Below are 26,923 nucleotides of genomic sequence, written 5' to 3'. Positions count from 1 at the left end.
GTATTGTGTGTAGATTGCTGAGGATTTTGATTACTTAATCCATTTTAGAATAAGGCTGTAACGTAACAAAATGTGGAAAAAGTCAAGGGGTCTGAATATTTTACGAAGGCACTGTACGTGAATTAAATAAGCAGAAAAATGACAATGAACTTGTGAACTAGAATAATGCAGAAACTACCCTTTCACTTGTTTTCCTTAATCTGTGAGTGACTACTCACCTGGTCAAACAGGTAGACAGTGACATCATCAAAGAATGACACCACCTTCTTCTTTCGATCCAGCAGGTCATCAGCGAGCGACTCGGAAGTGAGCGGGGTGGGCATCTTCAGTAGACTACGTAGGTTATGAGCATCGCTACAGTCGCTGACCACGATGGGTACAGCATGGTTCTCCTCCCCGCTCTCCTCCCCTCCACTATGCTCCTCTTGAACACTGTAACTCCTCACCTCCTCATCTGACTCACTGTCATCCGAGTCACCATCTCCGTCCTCCTCATCCGCCTCCCCCCCATCTGTGACCGACACCCGGCCCGGAGGGGGAGTCATTGGGGGGAGAGGAGGAGGAGGAATGGAGGGAGGGGAGGACGAGGAGGAGCGTCGACGTCGTGCGGGATGTCCGTTCTCTTCGTCATCAACGTCCTTGTCGATGCTCTCTGACTTTTCGCTAGATGCTTCTTCTAGGACGTCTGCTGATTCTAAGGCTTCAGATGAGTCCTCCACGTCCCTTCGCCCTCTTTCCTCTTCCTCCTTGGTAACAGAATTTGTTTCAGTACTGCTGCTCCTCTGGAGTTCCCCCAGGGCTTCCTCCATAGCCCCCACCACCTCTGCTGCCCAGTCTCCCAGAGAAGAGGGCTCCTCCTGGGCAGGCCATCCCTCTGACCCTTCCTCTACTTCTCCAGAGATATTAGAGGCCAACTCTAGCCCCAGCTCCAGCCCTTCATCATGGGAAGCCAGCTCTAGCCCCAGTTCCAGCCCTTCATCATGGGTGCACTCTTCTGTCGGGCATCCCCCCATCTCTGGGTCTTCACTCTCCTCCAGAAGAAGAGCTGAGGTCTCCTCTCCCTCCTCCTCATCCTCTATATGAAGAGGGCTGAGTTCCCTCTTCTCTGTCAAGCTCTCCTCCTCTTCTCCCTCCTCCACTCCTACATTTTCATCACCCCCCACTTTGTCATCCTCCTCATCCCTGGATAGGCGCTCGTTCTCATAGTCAGAGAAGTAGGCAGAGTCCCTGTAAGGGTTCTTCTCACTGAGGGGGGCCAGCTCCTTCTCTTTGTCTGTGGTCTGTAAGGCTGCTAGAGCCACATCTTCATCCAGAGTAGGTTCATCCTCATCCTCCGGTGGAGCCACCTCGGCCTCCTCTCCCCCCTCCTCATCCTGGCTGGTGTCCAGGACAGACTCCCCCAGTGGCTGGGTGAATGTCTCTGGGTCCCGGGGCTCGTTGTGGGGCTCCTTGGGGACGAACTCTGGGCTCTCGTTGTTCTCTGTTTCGTACCCGCTGTCCATTGCCTTGGGGGAGGAACTAGATGGGTGGGAGGAGCTAGAGGCAGGGCTGAATGGCTCTGCGGTGGAGCCGGCCGCTGAAGGCATCAGGTCCATGGAGTCCATGGAATCGGGTGTTCCCACCTGCTTCTGCAGGGACTTGAGGGGACGGGCCAGGGAGGGGGAGGAGTTAAGGTCCCCGGCCGACGCCTCGTCAGCGAAGATCCCTGAGGTCACGTCAGTAATGTCATCGTCTTCATCATCGTCGTCGGTATAGCAGTCGGAGATGTCCACTAGACTGATGCTGGAGCAGTGGTCTCTGTCCAGGCCGCTGTCTAATGTATGGCTCAGCTCTGACTCTGGCTCGAACAGGCAGACTAGGCCAGGCACATTCACTGAGGGAAGTGGGGTAGCCATAGCCATAGTTTTAGTCAGAGTCACGTCCTCTGGTTTAGGATCAGTGAGAACCCCTTTGTCTTCTGTGACAACCTCTTGCTTGTGGTCTATGGAAAGGGCATCGTCCATAGTGATGTCAACATACTGCTCAGAGTGGTCAAAGTTGGTTATGGTTGTGGTTGTGTTGTGTGTCAGGGTTGATTTAGACACACTAGGCCCTCCTGGTGCTGGAGACAGATTCACACTCTCTTCGTCGTTGTTGGGAATCTCTACAATCTGATCTCTGTAGTCATCACAGCTGTAGTTTCGCACCACTAGGCCTGTGAGGGGGTCGACGAAATGAGAGTGGCAGCGCTCGATTGGTGGCGGCTTCACCTCCCTCTCCCCCTCCCTCTCGTGGCACAGATAGATGTATGTGTTGTAGGCGTCGCCGGAGGGTACCAGGGTATGATGCTTCCCCAGGGATAGACAGCTGCTGTCTTTAGCCGAAGCCGCCGTACCCTCCAGGTAGTCTATGGGTTTAACTGCAGCAGAGACAGAGGAGCGGGAGGTCAGGTTGTGCTCCTCAGGCCACGAGTCCTCTATGTCGGTAGTGGGCATAGTGTAGTGGAAGTCTACATAGGCATCCTGTTGTTGCCTACAGCCAGCCTGTCTACTACGGCCCAGGCCTAGACTATTGTTGTTAGTGCAGTGGTTAGAGGGCCAGGTGTTACTACTGTTGATTGTCTGCCTCTCTGAGAATATATCCTCTTCCTCGTCCGAGTCACTGTCACGGTGACCAATGAAGAGGGCCTCTTCCGACGCCATGGTGATGCTGACTGAGTGGGTGTGGCTTCGCATGGTCGGCATGGTTTTCCTCAGAGAACCCATCATGTCATAGTAACCTCCAGTGACGCTACTCCCCCCAATGATGGAGCCTGGTCCCTGGGTCGTCACCAGGTAGGGGTCCCCTACCCCAAAAGGAGGACCACCACCCTGGGGAGGGGTACTGATGGAGGGAGATATCCCCAGAGGGTTCTCCAGTTCCCCCAGGGCCTGACGCAGGCTCCGGGACCCCCAGCTCTCCTGGTGGGGCTCGGGGGGAGAGTGTTCCCGCCCCATCAGATAGTGCTGGTGCTGGTCCATCCCCAGACCCAGGCCCATGTGGTGGCCTATGCCCATAGGGGGTGAGTGTTCGTAGTAGAACCCCCCGTCCCGGTCCTTGTAGGAGACGTAGTGACCAGCCTCCCAGGGTCTCAGGGGGCTGGAGTCAGAGACTTGCCCCAGTAGGGGCTCCATGGTCAGGGAGATGGCCGGGCTTCCGTCTGGGTCCGAATCATACGCTCCACCACCCCCAGCTTTACGGATATCTGCCGACCAGTACGAGTCTACAGGCTTGGAGTGGGCCTGGGAGGGACATGCACCCATTCCCATAATACACTCCCCTGAGTCTGCACTGCCACTGCCGGTCAGGAAGCTCCCATTGCTGCCCTGGTAGTCTGGGCTGTAGGAGCACATGGTATAGTCCACACCAGGCTCCTCCATGCGGATGTAGTACTCAGCGCTCACTGAAGGACTGTGGGCGCTGAGCACCGGCAACACCCCAACCCCAGGACCATGCAGCATCTTGGGCTCGTAGTAGGCGGGGGGCACCCCCAGAGTGAGCCCGTCCATCTCCACCCCACCACAGCCCCCCACCATGCCCCCTGGCCCAGGGGGGTAGTACAGGTCCTGGCGGTGGTGGTTGACGGCCCCCAGGGTACCGCTGGAGGACGAGGCAGCACGGTGGTAAGGCTGCTCCGCCCCGGCCCCCGCCTGAGCCTTCTCCCACTTGTACTCGAAGTTCAGGCCGTGGCTGGTCTCGGTCACGGTCAGTATATCATCTCCTGTCTCGCATTGGTAGCCATCGCATCCAGAGAACTGCTCCAGCAGGGGGAAGGAGGAGGAGGGGAGGTCTGTAGACGGATAGACAGACAGCTAAGTACTTTGTTAAGCCCCCAAGGGGAAATGTCATGTCAAACAGCAGCAGAGGTTAATCAACTAAAGCAGGGTTTCTTAAACTATGGTTTGGGACCCAAAAGGAGCCCTGAGCATGTGAGAGGTGGGTCGCGAGTTATGAGTAAACATATATAATCACACACTATTTCTTCCTAATTTGGGTCGTTTGAGGACAGTACATTTCTCATTTGGGTCTCGAGCTGAAAAAGCTGAAGAACCTCTGAACTAAAGTGATACTGAAAAGAGCAGTGCGCAGATTTGTATTTTCTTTTAAAACAGAAGCAGACAAAAAACATAATGCAAAGTAGTCAGGAGCCATAAAAAGGGGCAGAAACATACCAATGGCCAGGGCTCCTGCCCCGTGGTGGAGGCTGCTGCTGGGGCCAGCGTTGGGGTTGGGACGCAGGGAGTTCCAGCGCCTCTCAAAGTCCTCCTCGGCCTCGTTGGCCCCCTTAGCACACAGGTAGCTGAGTAACAGGTGGACCTCCTCTGCATTGGGCCTCTGATCTGGTTGGAGCCAGCAGAACTGCATCACCTCATACCTGGTGACACAAGAAGACACAAGCACAAACACACACACACACACACACCACAACAACCATTACAACAACCATGGGATACAGGAAGATATAATGAACCACAAATGAATCTATCGGCTGTGGTCAAAAGTAGTGCACTACATAGGGAATAGGGTGCCATTTGGGACGTAGCTCAGGGAAGGAAAACCACCTTGGCATTTGCATTTTAATTGGAATCCATTAAGGAAATGAGGAATCAAGCATCCTCTTCTCATCCTTTGAGAGATGAGTTTTGATTGCCTTCCCCATCTTCAGAGATAATGCATCATCACATCAGTCATATTTTTGTCTGCGTCCGAAATGGTACCCTATTCTCTATTTAGTGTACAACTTTTGACCAGAGCCCTAGGCACTAAATAGGAAATAGGGTGCCATTTGGGACACAGAATATATGTATGGGCTGATGTTTGTTTGTTTGTTTGTTTGTGTCTGTCTGTCTGTCTGTCTGTCTGTCTGTCTGTCTGTCTGTCTGTCTGTCTGTGTGTGTGGTGTGTGTGTGTGTGTGTGTGTGTGTGTGTGTGTGTGTGTTTGTGACTCACCAGCGCTCTGCCAGGGGTATTTTGAGCAGGGGCTTGGCCAGTCTGAGCTGCTGTTCCCTCACGGCGTAGGTCAGGACCTGTCTGTCAGAGTAGTGTCTGTACGGCTGGTTTCCCAACTCAAACAACTCCCAGATAGTCACGCCCAGAGACCTGAAAAAACATTCAACATCAGACTATAGAATCATGGGGAAGAACAACACATCAAATCAAATGACACATGCTTCGTAAACAACAGGTGTGGACTAACAGTGAAATGCTTACATGTAAAGCATAACAACCCCTATTTACTGGGGAAAACATTGGGCAATTACGATCACTGAGACCCAAAACCAGATATGGTCGGTTTCCTGCACACAGATTCCTAGACTAAAAAGCATGCTCCATTGAGATTGGTCTTCATCCAGAATTAGGCTGAATCTATCTATCTATCTATCTATCTATCTATCTATCTATCTATCTATCTATCTATCTATCTATCTATCTATCTATCTATCTATCTATCTATCTATCTATCTACAGTTGAAGTCGGAAGTTTACATACACTTAGGTTGGAGTCATTAAAACTTGTTTTTCAACCACTCCACAAATTTCTTGTTAACAAACTATAGTTTTGGCAAGTCGGTTAGGACATCTACTTTGTGCATGACACAAGTAATTTTTCCAACAATTGTTTACAGACAGATTATTTCACTTATAATTCACTGTATCACAATTCCAGTGGGTCAGAAGTTTACACACACTAAATTGACTGTGCCTTTAAACAGCTTGGAAAATTCCAGAAAATGATGTCATGGCTTTAGAAGCTTTTGACAGGCTAATTGACATCATTTGAGTTAATTGGAGGCGTATCTGTGGATGTATTTCAAGGCCTACCTTCAAACTCAGTGCCTCTTTGCTTGACATCATGGGAAAATCAAAAGAAATCAGCCAAGACCTCAGAAAATAAATTGTAGACCTCCACAAGTCTGGTTCATCCTTGGGAGCAATTTCAAAATGCATTAAGGTACCACGTTCCTCTGCACAAACAATAGTACGCAAGTATAAACACCATGGGACCACGCAGCCATCATACCGCTCAGGAAGGAGATGCGTTCTGTCTCCTAGAAATGAACGTACTTTGGTGCGAAAAGTGCAAATCAATCCCAGAACAACAGCAAAGGACCTTGTGAAGATGCTGGAGGAAACAGGTACAAAAGTATCTATATCCACAGTAAAACAAGTCCTATATCGACATAACCTGAAAGGCCGCTCAGCAAGGAAGAAGCCACTGCTCCAAAACCGCCATAAAAAAGCCAGACTACGGTTTGCAACTGCACATGGGAACAAAGATCGTACTTTTTGGAGAAATGTCCTCTGGTCTGATGAAACAAAAATAGAACTGTTTGGCCATAATGACCATCGTTATGTTTGGAGGAAAAAGGGGAAGTCTTGCAAGCCGAAGAACACCATCCCAACCGTGAAGCACGGGGGTGGCAGCATCATGCTGTGGGGGTGCTTTGCTGCAGGAGGGACTGGTGCACTTCACAAAATAGATGACATAATTAGGAAAGAAAATAATGTGGATATATTGAAGCAACATCTCAAGACATCAGTCAGGAAGGTAAAGCTTGGTCGCAAAATGGGTCTTCAAAATGGACAATGACCCCAAGCATACTTCCAGAGTTGTGGCAAAATGGCTTAAGGACAACAAAGTCAAGGTATTGGAGCGGCCATCACAAAGCCCTGATCTCAATCCTATAGAATATTTGTGGGCAGAGCTGAAAAAGCGTGTGCGAGCAAGGAGGCCTACAAACCTGACTCAGTTACACCAGCTCTGTCAGGAGGAATGGGCCAAAATTCACCCAACTTATTGTAGGAAGCTTGTGGAAGGCTACCCAAAACGTTTGACCCAAGTTAAACAATTTAAAGGCAATGCTACCATTTACATTTACATTTTACGTCATTTAGCAGACGCTCTTATCCAGAGCGACTTACAGTTAGTGCATACATTATTCTTTTTTATTTTCATACTGCCCCCCCGTGGGAATCGAACCCACAACCCTGGCGTTGCAAACGCCATGCTCTACCAACTGAGCTACCTCCCTGCCGGCCATTCCCTCCCCTACCCTGGACGACGCTGGGCCAATTGTGCGCCGCCCCATTGGTCTACCAAATACTAATTGAGTGTATGTAAACTTCTGACCCACTGGGAATGTGATGAAAGAAATAAAAGATGAACGAAATCATTCTCTCTACTATTATTCTGACATTTCACATTCTTAAAATAAAGTGGTGATCCTAACTGACCTAAGAAAGGGAATTTTTACTAGGATTAAATGTCAGGAATTGTGAAATACTGAGTTTAAATGTATTTGGCTAAGGTGTATGTAAACTTCCGACTTCAACTTTATCTATCGGTCGATTGATGTTCTTACCAGACGTTGCTCTGTTTGCTCTGGCCTACTACCAGTAGGTTGCCATGAACTTCATCTATGAGTTCTGGAGCGATCCAACGCAGTGGCACGTACATCTGGTCTGACGTCACAAAGTAGTCATCTTTGTACTTGTTGTGTGAAAGGCCGTAGTCTCCAATCTTCACTGTGACATCAGCTGTCAGCAGGCAGTTTCTCAAGGCCAGGTCACTGCAGGGAAGACAGAGAACACATTTGTACATTAGATGATAATTGATTGATGATGTATATGCATAACAGGCACGTTATCATGGTGAGTCCATGGAGAGTCTGACTTTTTCAATACTGTACTAAAAGCCTTACAGAACTTAATGCAGTCAATCAATAAATGTTGTACATTGTTACTCATCAATTTGAACCATTCCTCATTAAGTGGATGCTAAGTAGACAGTGAAGAGAAGAGAAGGGGTCACTCTGGAGAGAAGGGGTCTCCCCCTGCAACAAAATCACTGATGCTGGAGTCTATGAAGAGGCACTCAGGCAGCACCAGGATATTGTTACAGGAAGGAACCAACAGGAACCAAGAAGAAGAGCCAACAAATCACAGCTGCGGGATTCTGGGAACCTAGTCTGTCCTAGGTTTCTACAGAACAAGATTACGGTGTGATGTCTGGCAGCACGTGACTACTGGGTACCAGCAGTCTACAGGGTAATATCAGTATCATTCCAATGAGTGGTTAGTAGTATAAAAACTATAACATAGTGGTAATGATATATAGATAGAGGGAGTGACCCCCACCTGTGTATGAAGTTGTGTTTGTGCAGGTGCAGGAGCCCTGAGGCGATCTCACAGGCCATCCTCTGCAGGATCAGGGGTTCAGGGGTCATTGTGTCTGCAGCCCAACAGCTCCGCATGTACCCTTTCACATCACCCTGGTGACATGGAGGAGATATAGTGAAGATCTCAGTATGGGTCAATTCCAATTTTAATTCCACTCAATTCAGAAAGCAAACTAAATTCCAATTCTAAATTGTCATCATTAAAAAGCATTGAAGAGAACTAGAATTGGAATTCCTGAATTGACTGGAATTGAAATGGAATTGACCCTGGTGGAGATATTAGAGATATTAAATCAAATCAAATGTTATTTGCCAAATGCGCCGGATACAACAGGTGTAGACCTTACAGTGAAATGCTTACTTACAAGCCCTTAACCAAAAATGCAGTTTTAAGAAAAATAAGTGTTAAGTAAAAAATATATAAGTAAAAAAATATATATATACAGTTGAAGTCAGAAGTTTACATACACTTAGGTTGGAGTCATTAAAACTAGTTTTTCAACCACTCCACACATTTCTTGTTAACAAACTATAGTTTTGGCAAGTCGGTTAGGACATCTACTTTGTGCATGACACAAGTAATTTTTCCAACAATTGTTCACAGACAGATTATTTAATTTATAATTCACTGTATCACAATTCCAGTGGGTCAGAAGTTTCCATACACTAAGTTGACTGTGCCTTTAAATAGCTTGGAAAATTCCAGAAAATGATGTCATGGCTTTAGAAGCTTCTGATAGGCTAATTGACATCATTTGAGTCAATTGGAGGTGTATCTGTGGATGTATTTCAAGGCCTACCTTCAAACTCAGTGCCTCTTTGCTTGACATCATGGGAAAATCAAAAGAAATCAGCCAAGACCTCAGAAAAAAAAATGGTAGACCTCCACAAGTCTGGTTCATCCTTGGGAGCAATTTCCAAACGCCTAAAAGGTACCACGTTCATCTGTACAAACAATAGTATGGAAGTATAAACACCATGGGACCACGCAGCCGTCATCCCACTCAGGAAGGAGACGCTTTCTGTCTCCTAGAGATGGACGTACTTTGGTGCAAATCAATCCCAGAACAACAGCAAAGGACCTTGTGAAAATGCTGTTGGAAAGAGGTAAAAAAATATCTATATCCACTGAAAAAGCGTGTTGAGCAAGGAGGCCTACAAACCTGACTCAGTTAAACCAGCTCTGTCAGGAGGAATGGACCAAAATTCACCCATCTTATTGTGGGAAGCTTGTGGAAGGCTACCCGAAACGTTTGACCCAAGTAAAACAATTTAAAGGCAATGCTACCAAATACTAATTGAGTGTATGTAAACTTCTGACCCACTGGGAATGTGATGAAAGAAATAAAAGCTGAAATAAATCATTCTCTCTACTATTATTCTGACATTTCACATTCTTAAAATAAAGTGGTGATCCTAACTGACCTAAGACAGGGAATTTTTACTAGGATTAAATGTGTTTTACTAGGATTAAACTGAATTTAAATGTATTTGGCTAAGGTGTATGTAAACTTCCGACTTCAACTGTATATACAGTGGGGGAAAAAAGTATTTAGTCAGCCACCAATTGTGCAAGTTCTCCCACTTAAAAAGATGAGAGAGGCCTGTAATTTTCATCATAGGTACACGTCAACTATGACAGACAAAATGAGAAAAAAAATCCAGAAAATCACATTGTAGGATTTTTAATGAATTTATTTGCAAATTATGGTGGAAAATAAGTATTTGGTCAATAACAAAAGTTTCTCAATACTTTGTTATATACCCTTTGTTGGCAATGACACAGGTCAAACGTTTTCTGTAAGTCTTCACAAGGTTTTCACACACTGTTGCTGGTATTTTGGCCCATTCCTCCATGCAGATCTCCTCTAGAGCAGTGATGTTTTGGGGCTGTCACTGGGCAACACGGACTTTCAACTCCCTCCAAAGATTTTCTATGGGGTTGAGATCTGGAGACTGGCTAGGCCACTCCAGGACCTTGAAATGCTTCATACGAAGCCACTCCTTCGTTTCCCGGGCAGTGTGTTTGGGATCATTGTCATGCTGAAAGACACAGCCACGTTTCATCTTCAATGCCCTAGCTGATGGAAGGAGGTTTTCACTCAAAATCTCACGATACATGGCCCCATTCATTCTTTCCTTTACACGGATCAGTCGTCCTGGTCCCTTTGCAGAAAAACAGCCCCAAAGCATGATGTTTCCACCCCCATGCTTCACAGTAGGTATGGTGTAGTCTCCCGAGTGGCGCAGTGGTCTAAGGCACTGCATCGCAGTGCTAGCTGTGCCACTAGAGATCCTGGTTCGAATCCAGGCTCTGTCGTAGCCGGCCACGACCGGGAGACCCATGGGGCGGCGCACAATTGGCCCAGCGTCGTCCAGGGTAGGGGAGGGAATGGCCGGCAGGGATGTAGAGCATGGCGTTTGCAACGCCAGGGTTGTGGGTTCATTTCCCACGGGGGGCCAGTATAAAAAAAAAAAATGATAATGTAAGTCGCTCTGGATAAGAGCGTCTGCTAAATGACTAAAATGTAATGTAAAATGTGGATGCAACTCAGCATTCTTTGTCCTCCAAACACGACGAGTTGAGTTTTTACTAAAAAGTTATATTTTGGTTTCATCTGACCATATGACATTCTCCCAATCCTCTTCTGGATCATCCAAATGCACTCTAGCAAACTTCAGACGGGCCTGGACATGTACTGGCTTAAGCAGGGGGACACGTCTGGCACTGCAGGATTTGAGTCCCTGGCGGCGTAGTGTGTTACTGATGGTAGGCTTTGTTACTTTGGTCCCAGCTCTCTGCAGGTCATTCACTAGGTCCCCCCGTGTGGTTCTGGGATTCTTGCTCACCGTTCTTGTGATCATTTTGACCCCACGGGGTGAGATCTTGCGTGGAGCCCCAGATCGAGGGAGATTATCAGTGGTCTTGTATGTCTTCCATTTCCTAATAATTGCTCCCACAGTTGATTTCTTCAAACCAAGCTGCTTACCTATTGCAGATTCAGTCTTCCCAGCCTGGTGCAGGTCTACAATTTTGTTTCTAGTGTCCTTTGACAGCTCTTTGGTCTTGGCCATAGTGGAGTTTGGAGTGTGACTGTTTGAGGTTGTGGACAGGTGTCTTTTATACTGATAACAAGTTCAAACAGGTGCCATTAATACAGGTAACGAGTGGAGGACAGAGGGGCCTCTTAAAGAAGAAGTTACAGGTCTGTGAGAGCCAGAAATATTGCTTGTTTGTAGGTGACCAAATACTTATTTTCCACCATAATTTGCAAATAAATTCATAAAAAATCCTACAATGTGATTTTCTGGAATTTTTTCCTCAATTTGTCTGTCATAGTTGACGTGTACCTATGATGAAAAGTACAGGCCTCTCTCATATTTTTAAGTGGGAGAACTTGCACAATTGGTGGCTGACTAAATACTTTTTATCCCCACTGTATATAAAATTAAAGTGCAGCAGTAAAATAAAATAACAGTAGGGAGGCTATATACAGGGGGTACCGGTACAGAGTCAATGTGCAGGTTAGTCGAGGTAATTGAGGCAATATGCACATGTGGGTAGATTTAAAGTGATATATAGATATTGACACAATAAAGGATGCTGCTTAGACATTTAGCTAGTTACAGTACAGTTAGGTCACTACGCACTGGCTGAAGGATTTTTTGGAAGTGAAACGTCCTGTCAATGAGTGTAGGTAGGTCTTCCCTCAGAATGGACACATCACAATCATTTGATTGCTCACTCAGCCAGTAACATAATATCTGGCCACTGGGGGGCAGACAAATGCAACCTAATATAACATATTGGCACAATCTCTTCAGTACAAAGATGAGTGTCATAGACTTGATTACAGTGGCCAGATATACAGTGGTCTAGTAGTCCAATCAGTCCAGTACATGGTAAGTGTCATAGACTGTCTGCAGTAGAGAGATCGCAATATACGCTGGACCATGACTCCAGCTAGTCCAGTAGGCTACTGACTGCAATGGCCGTAGACAGATAGGCCTATATACAGTGGTGCAGTGACAGTAACAGTCCAGTCCAGTACTCACCAGAGGGCAGAACTCCATGACCAGCAGGTAGGGGGTGACCTCAGTGCACTGTGCCAGGCACTGCAGGAGGGCTGGGTGCTGGAGGGCACTGGAGACGGACGGGCACAATGTCAGAGAGTTAGTGTAGGTACAAAGCACTGTCATAACAACTAAAGTGATAGGACTTGGTCTTCAATCAACTCTAGGTCAACTCCATGCTGATTAACACTATAATTAAACTGAACAAAGTGAGGTTTAGTCATTTAGGCTCAATTAAGGATCTAAAAGGAGGAAAACTACAAGGAGTGAGAGGGTGAGAAAGAGAGACAGAGACCACGATAGACAAAGAGAAAGAGAAAGATGAGAGAGAGACAGAGAGACAGACAGACAAACAGACAGACAGACAGACAGAGAGACAGGGAGCGAGAGAGATACAGACAGACAGACAGACAGACAGACAGAGACAGACAGAGACAGACAGACAGACAGACAGACAGACAGACAGACAGACAGACAGACAGACAGACAGAGAGAGAGAGAGAGAGAGAGAGAGAGAGAGAGAGAGAGAGAGAGAGAGAGAGAGAGAGAGAGAGAGAAAGAAAGAAAGAAAGAAAGAAAGAAAGAAAGAAAGAAAGAAAGAAAGAAAGAAAGAAAGAAAGAAAGAAAGAAAGAAAGAGTAAGTCTGTTCACCGGTATGGCTGGGCCTCCTCCAGGAAGTGCATCTGGTCCTGAACACTGGCACTGGCCTTCAGCTCCTTAACCACCACCTGGGTGGTGCTGAGACCCGCATTCACCTCCCCCAGGATAACCTGGTAATAGAGCCACAGAGACACACACAGAGCCACACACACACACACAGACAGACAGACACAGACAGACAGAGACAGACAGAGACAGACAGAGACAGACAGACACGGATTAACACACACACACACACACCCAGGGGACACACACAGAGACACACAGACAGATGGGGAGGAATGGAAGACATACACACAAAGTCAAACAGAGAGACAGTCAGAGAGACACACAGAGAGACAGTCAGAGACAAAGACAGAGGAAAGACACACAAAAAAGAATTCCCAAACAGTACACACACGGAAGTGATTATTGTGGAGGACAAACATGATTGAAGAGGATACACACACGTTCAGGCGAAAGGTGGAGGGGACAGTGACACAAATGCAAGTAAATAGAGAGATACACAGACAGAGAGGCATACACAGTACATGCAGATTAATATAGAGACCAACAAGAAATACAGAACCACACGTTACAGAGGGGTATGCATGCGGTCACAGAGACACACAAGAATGGACATACCCAGTCAAGATACACAAGTGTGGGGAAAGGGTGCGTGCACGAGTGTATGAGTGTGAGAGAGAACAGAACAGATAAAGGGAGGGAACGAGAGAATGACAATAATCAGTTGAAATTATTTTTTTCTTTTTACATGAATAAAAAAAGACAGTTATCATAATTGTATCAACATCATTTGATATTTTAAAAAATATGTATTTGTGTCATAGTAGTTCAGAGTAAGATGATTGCATGAACGACTGGGTAAACCATCTGATAACACTTCAAATCAAATTAAATCAAATTGTATTTGTCACATGCGCCAAATACAGTGAAATGCTTACTTACAAGCCCTTAACCAACAATGCAGTTTTAAGAAAAATAAGTGTTAAGTTTAAAATAGATAAGTAAAAATAAAAATTACAAATAATTAAAGAGCAGCAGTAAAATAACAGTAGCATATTAATATGCCATTCAGCAGACACTTCTAGCCATAGCGACTTACAGTGATTTTACCTATTGGTGGCACCAGGAATCGAACAGACATTCTGGTATTGCAAGCACCGTGCATTAACAACTGGGCCATACAGGAACATATTACTGTGTAAGGTCACGCACAATGTAACATGTATTGTAACTACTCATTTTCACACTATATTCATAACCATAAAACCCAATGAGTAATTGCATTACTTGTTACAGTCTTTAAAATCATAATTACACCGTAATAAGAACAGAGTGAAATATAAAGTCAAACTGCTGTATTGCTAGGGCAGGCTACACAGTTCTCCCTGAGTAATATATGCCATTTAGCAGACACTTTTATCCAAAACACATTTTTTATGTATGTGTGGTCCAGGGAATCAAAGCCGCTATCCTGGTGTTGCAAACGCCATGCTCTACCAACTGAGCTACAGAGGACCACAAGTCCTTTTGGTGGCGTTCTACCTCTCTGTACTGTCGCGTCAGTCAGTCAGTCAGTCAGTCAGTCAGGGAGACATCAAAGGCATGGGGATCAGCCCAGCATTACCGTTACAGACACACATTACAGGTATTGCAGCATGTCAAACATTTAAAAAGGCTCGCTCCTAAACACGCCTGGGATCACAGCTCAGCGCACAACAACCGTGACAGAACATTTCATCTAGCTACCTCTCATAAACCTGTAGCAAAAAAAATACAACCAAAATAATTCACAAGTAAAAGTGAGGAGGGAGCGAGTGGTCTTACCTTTCCGAACCAGCCATCGTCGATCTCCTTCAAGTAGAGAAGACTGTGGCGACCGAGTTCTGTGGACTTCAGTAGTTGGACTTCAGATACAGAATAAAAATAGAGACGTTAGAGAATGACCTTGCAAGTTTTACAACATAACTATTATTCAGCATTTTTTGTTTTAAACAATACAAAACATCCACATACAAAATACGGACGCACACAAACATCCACAACATCACCCCTGCCGAGACCCACCTCAGCATTGGTTTGTTTCTGACAATGACTCTCCATTCCAAGCCTCAGGATTAAGAAAGACATGTCACCTGGCCAAATACACACCTCTGTCATGTACTTGAATGAAAGCGATATAAGCCATCCATCTTGCAATGGGTCAAGAATCCTCTAAGACCCAATCCTAGCCATGTTGATTTGTTTTGATTTGACACAAAAATGGCAGCAAAAGCCATGGTCCAAAAATAAGGTTCCTCTAAGGTCCCTCTCCTTCAGTCAGAGGCATACCCTGGCATCATAGTATCAGCCTCAGTGCTCCTCTCCCATTGCTGTATCCTATCTGTCAGTAGCACGATGATGTCCTGTGTCCTGCGTCTATTCTTTCCCCTCCACTGCAAACACCAGCCTGCTCTCACTCTCAGCCCAAACTCATCCAAACGAGACAGGAGTGACGGCAACATTACTCCTCTGTGCTTCCCTCTCTCCCCCAACAATGTCCGATGACACTCACATTCTCTGCTCCAGAGGAGGACAGACAGATCTTTGAGGCAGTGACAGACCGGCCACACAGACCCCTCCCTGTGTGAGGGCCATATCTGATGCCTCTGCCCTGTAATGTTCCAGAGGCTAGTCATTCAGTGGGTAGTGGGTACGCTTGCTCGCTACTGCATACTCTGGCCTACAGAGAATCAAAGCCATTGTCTGTGTACTACCACTGGGACTGTATGGTACCAGCAAGGACCAACCACACAGACACTGGGCCTCTTACCTCGAAGCTCGGTGACACAGTGGTGAACTGGCCGTCTAGTGATAACTGACAACTTAGAATAGAGGTTATGCCATTTTGTTTCCTCCATCTTATTTCTGAAATGGCTTCTAGAATGGCTTGGAACTTCAACTTCTTAGAACTCGGCTTAGAACGTCTTCAACTCTGGTCTTGGAGAGCCACAGGGTGTGCAGCACTGTGCATGTTTTTGTTCTAGCTCAGTACTCTCACACCAGATTCAATTCATCAAATCATTATGCCTTTGATTAATGGAATCAGGTATCTTCGTGCTGGGTTGGAAAAAAAGCCTGCATGCCCTGTGGGTCTCCAGGACCAGGATAAAAAAAACTGTGACTTAGACAATTGCTGAGGGCCACAGACAGACCAAGGAGATGCCCATAGTAACAGCCATGCGCATGTCAAGACTACAAGCCTACTACCATAAATTCAGAGTCTTCCATCTTTCCTGTCAACAGTAAGCCAATTCATTTCTTGGGGGGTGGGTGCTTGTGTGCATGTGTGTGTTCTCACCAGTGCACCCTGTGACCTGTGAAAGTGTATAACAGTACAGCTTTATCAGGGTGGGTCTTGTCTTGGGGACCAGTTCTGGCTCTGGACATAGCCAAGGTCTGACCGTATGGGAGAGGCAATTTTACGAGCCCCACCTCTCCCCCTCTACCTCCCACCTCTCCCCCTCTCCCTCCCACCACTCCCCCTCTACCTCCCACCTCTCCCCCTCTAGCTCCCACCTCTCCCCCTCTAGCTCCCACCTCTCCCCCTCTAGCTCCCACCTCTCCCCCTCTAGCTCCCAAAACAGCTACAGTACACAACAGGGGGAGGGGGGCTGTGGACTGGAACCACCTCTCCCCCTCTGCCTCCTAGCAACACAGCATATACAACAGGGGAACTGTTGATGGGAAACAACAGCCTGCATTCACTGGTCCATCCTGGAAATGAGAGAGCCTTGAAACAGACATGATCCTTTAAAAGAGAGAGAGAGAGAGAGAGAGAGAGAGAGAGAGAGAGAGAGAGAGAGAGAGAGAGAGAGAGAGAGAGAGAGAGAGAGAGAGAGAGAGAGAGAGAGAGAGAGAGAGAGAGAGAGAGAGAGAGAGAGAGAGAGAGAGAGAGAGAGAGAGAGAGAGAGAGAGAGAGAGAGCGATAGAGTGAGAGAGAGAGAGAGAGAGAGAGAGAGAGAGAGAGAGAGAGAGAGAGAGAGAGAGAGAGAGAGAGAGAGAGAGAGAGAGAGACTGCAGCAGCCACATGGTCCTGTGGCCAGCTCATAGGGAACTCATAGGGAGTGGTCTGAAAGGATCAAGTGTCTGACCTCAGCCCCCTAACTACCCAAGCTCCCGCCCTTAACCAACCCTGTGTGTCACTATAGGCCTCTTACTTACTCCAGAAACCTCATACAGCCATACATACACCACAGTGACCATATGGAAAACACATGAGGAGAACATATGTCCTGACAGAACAGCTGTTTATGTTTAGCATTGGCCTACAGCATGTACCACAAGTTACTCCACTTCTCATTTGTGATAGTCAACATTCTGAGTTAAAATAAAGGTTGCACGATATATATTCCACAAATCTAACAATGTATATTGATTATATTCCATCTAAACGGTCTTTATGCAAAAGTTTATAAAACACATACTAATTATACATTTTTATTTTTGCAATTTGAATTACATTAATCAAAAACTTCTATACCAACAATACATTGTGGCTTTGACGTAAAGAAAGGAACAGCCTGCTGGTGGCTTCGGTGATGGAGGCCAATCAGGTAAGTAGGTACTAAAGTGCCCAAAGAGTTTTGTTACGTTGCTAGTAGATGATCACAAACGAAGATAGCCAGCTATCTAAGTGCACCAGGCCTAGCAAAACAAACTGTCCCACTTGGATCTAGCATGATGTTTGGGGGTGGAATAAGTTAGCTAGCTAGCAAGCAAACTACAATAACTCCATCAACACTGCACGTTTTGCAGAAACGAATGGTCAAATATCAATCGGATTAATGTCATTGTTTATTTCAAGGTATGTCTTTATTTTTGCTGAACTACTTTATCTTTATTGGCCGATATAACTTGCAGGATATCATGGTAGCCAATGTTTATGTTAGACATTATACCTGGATTTACTGTTACTGCTGCTAGTAACATTAGCACTCAGGTTAGCATGTGGCTAGCTATAACTACCATCGGCCAATAACAGAGTTTTAGCCAGTTTGGTTATAGATGTTCAATGTCTACCAGGATGGTAAAGGTTTATCTTGATTTTGTGTAACAGTACGAGAAATGCTAATGTGCTGAACTGCTAATAAGTGATGTGTTTCAAGGCTGCTAGTGGTTGGCTAGTAGGGGTAAGCCAGCAGGGGTGTAAAAGGGGCTATGCTAAAAGCCTAGTATAAGTGATACAACTTTTTTTTTTGCTGTTACAGAATAAATAAATCACAGGATATGGTCAGATGATAATTTGGCTTTATTCAGAGTGCCAAAATACTTATTCAAAAACAATGAGGACTCGGTATAATGTGGGTCTTTACTGTCTTATGTGGACAGCGGCTTCACTCCTGCTGTGTATTCACTCGTGTGTTCTTCTCTTGATGTCACTTTTCCAAACGCTTTATCGACATGACTTCAGTCAAATTCAGATAAAATATAAATGTCTCCTAAAATACAAATGTAAAGTGATATGTCGTATTGGGACTTTTAGTTGGAAGGATGCAAACAATCAATGTTCAACCGCAACCTATTTCTGCAATCTTCCCTTTAAGCTCCTTGGGGACAGGATTACTCTCATGTTCACTAAAGTGCTGGGCCCGTATTCACAAAACATCTCAGTAGGAGTGCTGATCTAGGATCAAGTCCTCCCTGGCCATATAATATGCATTATGATCTAAAAGACAAAACTGATCCTAGATCAGCACTTCTACGCTTTATGAATATGGTCCCAGGCTTTGAGGAACAGTATATTGGAATGGCTAGTCAAGCAGCAGACTGACCTACGAACTGACCCACAGCGAACTCTGTAGTACGATTCATTAATTCAGCCCGCCTTCTGATGTCATGAGTGTATTGGTCCAGATCTGCATGCATCAGCCCCATAGCCTACACATCAACACACAACCAGGGCCATTGTCACGGATAGACAGAAAGACAGGGAGAGAAAGAGGAATAGAGAATGAGGGTCTGGCTCTCTCGCATGCCTGACATACCAAGGAGCACTTGTGTAGGCTGGCTGGACCAGGGAAATTACACAACAGGCAGATGTTTGTTGGAGAGTGAAGGGATAGAGAGAGAGAGAGAGAGAGAGGGGGGGGAGTAACAGGGAAAGAGAAAAAGAGAGAGAGCTCATTCATGGACCACAAAGTTAATTATACAGGGAAACCAGGGCAGAGGGGACTGTGGGATAGGTGGAATCCAAGCTCTGCAGGGGTCCAGGGCAGTGGGGATGGGGGATAGGCCCAGCAGGGGTCCAGTGTTAGGGCGTTGGTCACTAACTTTGGGAAGACTTCTTGGGCTAACACCAGAGCCAGAATATACAGTACAGTACACCCTGATATTCTTGAAAACTCCTCAGTGAAAACACTAAACTTAGGCTCTAATCTACTGCAAAGTTTGCATCACTTTTTGAAGGAGAGAATAAAGGGCCAAAATAAAAGCTGTATTTGTACCTTTCCTCTTTATCCTCCCACCTTCATCTGACCTTTTCCTCCACCCTTTATATTTGATTCCCTTTGAGAAAAGCTGTGAAAGTTAGTGACTGTATGAATTTGATATGGTTCTCTCTGACAGTCATTCCCTGGGCTTATGCAACCCTGAACATCCCCCTCACAGAGATGACTTCAAATACTTAAAGCTTCTTGTTGAAAGAAAAGTATTTGAATTGAACTGCACTGAACTGAACTAAACGGATACTAAATGAGGGTGAGAGACAGAGAGAGAAAGACATGTTAGTCCTACCTGATCGTCCTGGTTGTTTGGCCATGGGGAGTGACACCTCAGTCAGCGGCAGGATGTAGACATCAGGTCCGCTCTGGGATGCAGGGGATGCCAGGGTGGACAGGTCCGCCTGGTACTCCTCCCCCTCGGCATTCTCAAACTCCTACAGAAGAGGACAAAAGGTCAGAGTTCATACTGGGTCATTCCCTGGAGTTTGAACCCTGAGGAGTGTGTGTGGGGTTGGGGGGAGAGAGAGAGAGAGAGAGAGAGCGCGTGTGTAAATAAGTATTGGAAGAATTTGGAGACGGGATAAAAGCCCCTTAGTTGTATGGAGTTGAAACTATGGAAAACTGTGACCCTGTGTAGCCTCCTCCAGCACCCACTCCACTGCCTCCCCCCATCGTCCTCACCCTTCCTTCCATCCCTCCATCCCTCCCTCCCTCCCTCCCGCCCTCCCGCCCTCCCTCCCTCCCTCCCTCCCTCCCTCCCTCCATCCATCCATCCATCCTGTCCCACGAGAGAATATACACACACACAGGACACACACACACCCTCTTGTCTCTAGGTCCACAGCTTCACACGGCCCCTCGCGGCCCCCCTAACATGTGTTTTCACTCTCAGGATCACCAGATGGCCACGAAAACACATGCCTCTAACACGTACCCTTACAGAGATCACACACACACATGCAGTTCCCATAACATGTACTGCAACAGAGTTCACACAGACACACATAAACATCCACTCACATATCTCTCCAACATATACAGCAACATAGATCAAACAGACACACATAAACATGCACTCACATATACAGCAACATAGATCAAACAGACAGATAAACATGCAGCCCTTTCACACATAGCTGTACACGCCTACATACGCACACACCACAGTGCTCACACACATAAAAAATAAAAATAATCTAAATACATGATATTTACACAATACCATTCAAAAGTTTGGACACACCTACTCATTCAAGGGTTTTTCTTTATTTGTACTATTTTCTACATTGTAGAATAATAGTGAAGATATCAAAACTATGAAATAACACATATGGAATCATGTAGTAACCAAAGAAGTGTTAAACAAATCAAAATATATTTTATATTTGAGATTCTTTGAAGTAGCCACTCTTTGCCTTCAAGACAGCTTTGCACACTCTTGGCATTATCTCAACCAGCTTCATGAGGTAGTCACCTGGAATGCATTTCAATTAACAGGTGTGCCTTGTTAGAAGTTAATTTGTGGAATTTCTTTCCTTGTTAATGCATTTGAGCCAATCAGTTGTGTTGTGACAAGGTAGGAGTGGTATACAGAAGATTGCCCTATTTGGTAAAAGACCAAGTCCATATTATGGCAAGAACAGCTCAAATAAGCAAAGAGAAACGACAGTCCATCATTACTTTAAGACATGAAGGTCAGTCAATACGGAACATTTCAAGAACTTTGAACGTTTCTTCAAGTGAAGTCGCAAAAAACATCAAGCTCTACAGTGAGGGAAAAAAGTATTTGATCCCCTGCTGATTTTGTACGTTTGCCCACTGACAAAGAAATGATCAGTCTATAATTTTAATGGTAGGTTTATTTGAACAGTGAGAGACAGAATAACAACAAAGAAATCCAGAAAAACGCATGTCAAAAATGTTATAAATTGATTTGCATTTTAATGAGGGAAATAAGTATTTGACCCCCTCTCAATCAGAAAGATTTCTGGCTCCCAGGTGTCTTTTATACAGGTAACGAGCTGAGATTAGGAGCACACTCTTAAAGGGAGTGCTCCTAATCTCAGCTTGTTACCTGTATAAAAGACACCTGTCCATAGAAGCAATCAATCAATCAGATTCCAAACTCTCCACCATGGCCAAGACCAAAGAGCTCTCCAAGGATGTCAGGGACAAGATTGTAGACCTACACAAGGCTGGAATGGGCTACAAGACCATCGCCAAGCAGCTTGGTGAGAAGGTGACAACAGTTGGCGCGATTATTCGCAAATGGAAGAAACACAAAATAACTGTCAATCTCCCTCGGCCAGAGCTCCATGCAAGATCTCACCTCGTGGAGTTGCAATGATCATGAGAATGGTGAGGAATCAGCCCAGAACTACACGGGAGGATCTTGTCAATGATCTCAAGGCAGCTGGGACCATAGTCACCAAGAAACAATTGGTAACACATTACGCCGTGAAGGACTGAAATCCTGCAGCGCCCGCAAGGTCCCCCTGCTCAAGAAAGCACATATACATGCCCGTCTGAAGTTTGCCAATGAACATCTGAATGATTCAGAGGACAACTGGGTGAAAGTGTTGTGGTCAGATGAGACCAAAATTGAGCTCTTTGGCATCAACTCAACTCGCCGTGTTTGGAGGAGGAGGAATGCTGCCTATGACCCCAAGAAACCATCCCCACCGTCAAACATGGAGGTGGAAACATTATGCTTTGGGGGTGTTTTTCTGCTAAGGGGACAGGACAACTTCACCGCATCAAAGGGACGATGGACGGGGCCATGTACCGTCAAATCTTGGGTGAGAACCTCCTTCCCTCAGCCAGGGCATTGAAAATGGGTTATGCATGGGTATTCCAGCATGACAATGACCCAAAACACAGGGCCAAGGCAACAAAGGAGTGGCTCAAGAAGAAGCACATTAAAGGTCCTGGAGTGGCCTAGCCAGTCTGCAGACCTTAATCCCATAGAAAATCTGTGGAGGAAGCTGAAGGTTCGAGTTGCCAAACGTCAGCCTCGAAACCTTAATGACTTGGAGAAGATCTGCAAAGAGGAGTGGGAAAAAATCCCTCCTGAGATGTGTGCAAACCTGGTGACCAACTACAAGAAACGTCTGACCTCTGTGAATGCCAACAAGGGTTTTGCCACCAAGTACTAAGTCATGTTTTGCAGAGGGGTCAAATACTTATTTCCCTCATTAAAATGTAAATCAATTTCTAACATTTTTGACATACATTTTTCTGGATTTTTGTTGTTGTTATTCTGTCTCTCACTGTTCAAATAAACCTACCATTAAAATTATAGACTGTTAATTTCTTTGTCAGTGGGCAAACGTACAAAATCGAAGGGTGGATACTTTGAAGAATCTAAAATCTAAAATATATTTTGATTTGTTTAACACTTTTGTTGTTACTACATGATTCCATATGTGTTATTTCATAGTTTTGATGTCTTCACTATTATTCTACAATGTAGAAAATAGTCAAAATAAAGAAAAGCCCTTGAATGAGTAGGTGTGCCCAAACTTTTCACTGGTACTGTATATCACTTTCAAAGTCGCTTTACAATTGTAGAAACGAAAAAACAATAAAAAAAATCTAAACAAAACAACACATTTACAACTATTGAACAGTGGTTCATTTTCATTGTAACATTCTCAAAGCACAATTTTTTTTAAAAAATTTATAACATTCCCTTTATATGACATCAAGCATTAGACACTTTACAGAACACATTCACAGCGAGAGTTCAGACTACATTTGTGCCTCTGATAATATCCTTCACTGATTAGCCTACTAAAAGACTAAAACGCTCTCCAACCAGACCTCAGCAATCTGGCCAGGTTCAGCTTCCTAAAGCTAGCTTGATGGGTGTTCTCCAGTCCGCAAAACTGTTTCTGGATCTGCTCAAGTCTGCGGTGCGAAAAAAAGGTTGGGAACCCCTGTTCTACAAGAACCTTCTCCAAGAGCAGCTGTAGCTGGATTTCAGCCTGATACAGACTCTCAGCGAGAGTTCAGACTACACTTGACCCTCTGATAACATCCCCATAACCACTTCTTACCTGAGCTCAAGTTCCATTGGGAGAGCTGGCGTGTTGGTCACCCACACGACATAAGATCACTTGTACCCTGTATCCCGAATGTCTCTGCAGAACAACAAGCTAAAAGAACTTGCAAACCCCCCCCACACACCCACACCCTCCCCAGAGGCCCAGGGTGGCCCAGCAGGTGTGAAGGGCATGTTGGTGGCAGTGTCTACAGTAAGAGAATGGTCCTGCAGCTGAGATAGTCTTCATTGTTGAGTTCAGCAGATAACAGCTAGCTAGCGCTCTGGTAAGACCACAATGGTCCATCTGAATGTCACAGATTGAGAGAGAGAGAGAGAGGAAGGGAGGGAGGGAGGGAGAGAAAGAGGGATGGAGGGAGGGAAAAAGGGAGCGGAGAAGGGAGGAGCAGTGACTGCCAGTCCAAAAGGGAGTTCCTGTGCTCCTCCCGAGCGGAGGGAGGGAGAGAGGGAGGAAATAAAGAAGGTGGGAGGAAGGCGATTGAGAAAAGTTGAGAAAAAGAGCCCTCACAAAAATGTGAGCCAAAAAAAACAACCTTTTCACATTCTATCCTCATGACATCACTCTCCACTCTTCTATACCCTCTCTCTCTTCTCCAGCCGGGGAACATGTGCAGGGCAGGCCCCTTCCCCACTGAACGATGAGCACACACACACACACACAAACACGCACATACACACACACAAACACACAATAAATAATCCTAAAATCCCCTCTTCCTGCTCTGGGAGAGGCTTATGTCTAATTCCAGATGGGGGCCTTCGGGTCTGGGGGGCCGGATGTACTGTGGGCTCTGGGGTATGCCTTTCCTCATGCCCTCACTCACCCCCTGCTCAAGCCTTTCTCCCTCTCCTCTTATTTGAATTATTTCTGCCCTGTCTGTCTTTCAAACAGAATGGAAGAGAGAAATATAGATAGAGAGACAAAGGGAGAGAGAGAAGAGAGTGAGAGAGAGGGAGAGACAGAGGGAGAATAAAAAGAGAGAGAGGGAGAGACAGAGGGAGAGTGAAGAGAGAGAGAGAGGGAGAGACAGAGGGAGTGTGAAGAGAGAGAGAGAGGGAGAGACAGAGGGAGAGTGAAGAGAGAGAGAGGGAGAGACAGAGGGAGAGTGAAGAGAGAGAGGGAGAGACAGAGGGAGAATAAAGAGAGAGAGAGGGAGAGACAGAGAGAACAGAGATTGAAGTTCTAAGAGGGAAGAAATGAAAGAGGATCAATCTTTGGTGATTAAGAAGAGTATCAGTCTTCTTAGCTCCCCAGTGACAGATAATTGACAGACTTAGCCTCAAGTGTGCCCTTTCTTTTTTTTTATTATCTTCTTCGAAGTCACTGTGGCATGAATCTTCATTTGAAGCAGAGGGTGGAAACTGTCACAGGCATCTGTGCCTATGTTTCACTTTAAAACAATCCTCTGTATATATGTATGTGTGCATGTCTGTGTGTGTGTGTGCGTGCGTAGATGGTTAATTCGTTGAAAAAATAATCGTTCTGCCTCACTCAAAAGGTCTCAAAGCACTTAGCGTGTCCTCTTTAAGGTTGCTGGGAGAGGTAAGCACAGTTAACAGAGAGTCTATGGAAGACACAAATCAGATCAAATCAAATGTTGTTATCGCACACATATTAAGCAGATGTTATTGCGGGTGTAGCGAAATGCTTGTGTTCCAACAGTGCAGTAATATCTAACAATTCACAACAATACACACAAATCTAAATGTAAAATAATGGAATTAAGAAATATGTAAATAATTGGACGAGCAATGTCGGAGTCCGGAGTATAAATACAGTATATATACACACTACCGGTCAAAAGTTTTAGAACACCTACTCATTCAAGGGTTTTCCTTTATTTTTAGAATTTGTGCCAAGAGTGTTCAAAGCTGTCATCAAGGCAAAGTGTGGCTATTTGAAGAATCTCAAATATAAAATATATTTTGATTTGTTTAACACTTTTTTTGTTACTACATGATTCCATATGTGTTATTTCATAGTTTTGATGTCTTCACTATTATTCTACAATGTAGAGAATAGTAAAAATAAAGAAAAACCCTGAAATGAGTAGGTGAGTCCAAACTTTTGACTGGTACTTTAAATACTGAACTTGATTTTGCATGGATTCCACGACGCGGTTTGCTTTTAACATCTAGGACCACTATTTCTTGTCCCAGAATCCCGCTTAACTGACAGGTTAAAGTCTGCTTGAAAGAGCCGCTAACCTAGCTAAGCTGCTAACGTTAGCCATCAAGCTAACGAAGTTAGTCCCAGATGGGTTATCCAATGGAGCCCTCTGTCCGGAGAAGTAAATGAACGGTTCCAGCGCTGTAGGAGCTGTATCTACTATGCTTTGTTTCAGGACAAACTGGATCGCTCAGAGTTCCAATGCGGCAAATGTTTGCTTGCCGAGGATTATAGGCTTGAGGTGGCTTCTTTGATCACGCAGGTCGCCAGCCTACGTAAGAAACTGGGGAAAACGCAGAGTGAATGTTTACCTTTTCTACGCTGGTGGCTGGACGGAGTTCGCGCATGTTGGATGCATCTCCGTCTTGTTGTTTGTCGTTATCCGACTGCACCTCATGCACCTTCGTCGCTGCGTGTACCTGTGTCTGCTGCCTATGTGCCTACTCCTACTCCTTCCCCTACAATTTCGAAGTCGACGTCGGCAACCTTCCGTCCCTGCTCTGGATCAAGCGGGGCTTCTCCATCTGTCGGAGGCCTGCACCAGGCGCCGGGAGCTACGTGCTCAAGTTATCCTGCCTCTCGCCCATCCTTAAAGGGTTCTCCGAATCGTGTGAAGCGTGGGAGTGGGCAGATTTCCTCATCCTTCTCACCAGCCGTGATTTTGGGCACCTCCATGGTAAGAAATGTGACTGCTCCTGGCGCAAAAACAATGTCATATCCCGGAGCTCGAGTACATGACATTACTAAGCTGCTCCTGAATGTACTACGCCAGGACATGGACATCGATTCTATCGTAGTCCATGTGGGTTTTAATGACATTATGAAGGGCAGCTCTGAGCAGTTGAAACTGGATTTCAAAGAGTTGATTGACTCTCTGCTAGACACTAATAAATGACCCATCATATCTGGCCCTGTGCCCTCTCTGAATCATGACATTGAACGCTTTAGCAGGATTCTTTCTCTTCACAACTTCCTACGTGATTATTGCAACTCAATGAGTGTAGCTTTTGTTGACAATTTCAATACCTTTTGGAAACAAATAATTTGGGTTCCTGGATCCTTTCACAGCATTATAAGGCTGCGTTGAGACAATGACTTATCAATGACCCAAGCATTGCTCAGTTAATCCCAACCATTGTGTCGCTGAGTCTTCATAATGCTTTAGCAAATGTACATTATACCAGGGGCATTGGTAGACACAATGTAAGTAACCTAATGTATGTCCCTCTAACTGCCCTGAATGCCTCTGCTGATCCAACTGCTATTGTATGCA

At 45.5% G+C, this 26,923-nt stretch overlaps 1 protein-coding gene across 7 annotated transcripts in view; it reads right to left on the bottom strand.

Annotated features, from left to right (window-relative positions):
* aatkb (apoptosis-associated tyrosine kinase b) overlaps window positions 1-26,923 on the bottom strand; it is an 85,534-nt gene that overhangs the window by 5,849 nt on the left and 52,762 nt on the right. For 5 of the 7 annotated variants that reach the window (XM_041889051.2, XM_041889071.2, XM_041889061.2 and 2 more), the window contains exons 3-11: window positions 19,710-19,851; window positions 14,763-14,842; window positions 12,924-13,042; window positions 12,255-12,342; window positions 8,158-8,291; window positions 7,383-7,589; window positions 4,969-5,118; window positions 4,191-4,393; window positions 219-3,808 (exon numbers count right to left, since the gene is read on the bottom strand). In XM_041889051.2, coding sequence (XP_041744985.1) covers window positions 219-3,808; window positions 4,191-4,393; window positions 4,969-5,118; window positions 7,383-7,589; window positions 8,158-8,291; window positions 12,255-12,342; window positions 12,924-13,042; window positions 14,763-14,842; window positions 19,710-19,851 — 4,713 coding nt within the window. Of the gene's footprint in view, window positions 1-218; window positions 3,809-4,190; window positions 4,394-4,968; window positions 5,119-7,382; window positions 7,590-8,157; window positions 8,292-12,254; window positions 12,343-12,923; window positions 13,043-14,762; window positions 14,843-15,086; window positions 16,001-19,709; window positions 19,852-23,475; window positions 23,580-26,923 lie in introns of those variants that run through there. The other 2 variants (XM_041889080.2, XM_041889076.2) reach the window with 2 other exon arrangements.

The sequence above is a fragment of the Coregonus clupeaformis genome, unplaced genomic scaffold, assembly GCF_020615455.1.
Source record: "Coregonus clupeaformis isolate EN_2021a unplaced genomic scaffold, ASM2061545v1 scaf0080, whole genome shotgun sequence".
In the NCBI taxonomy this organism is placed as follows: domain Eukaryota; kingdom Metazoa; phylum Chordata; class Actinopteri; order Salmoniformes; family Salmonidae; genus Coregonus; species Coregonus clupeaformis.
The sequence above is the reverse complement of the archived record's forward strand: the minus strand, read 5'-3'. Positions and strand labels throughout refer to the sequence as shown.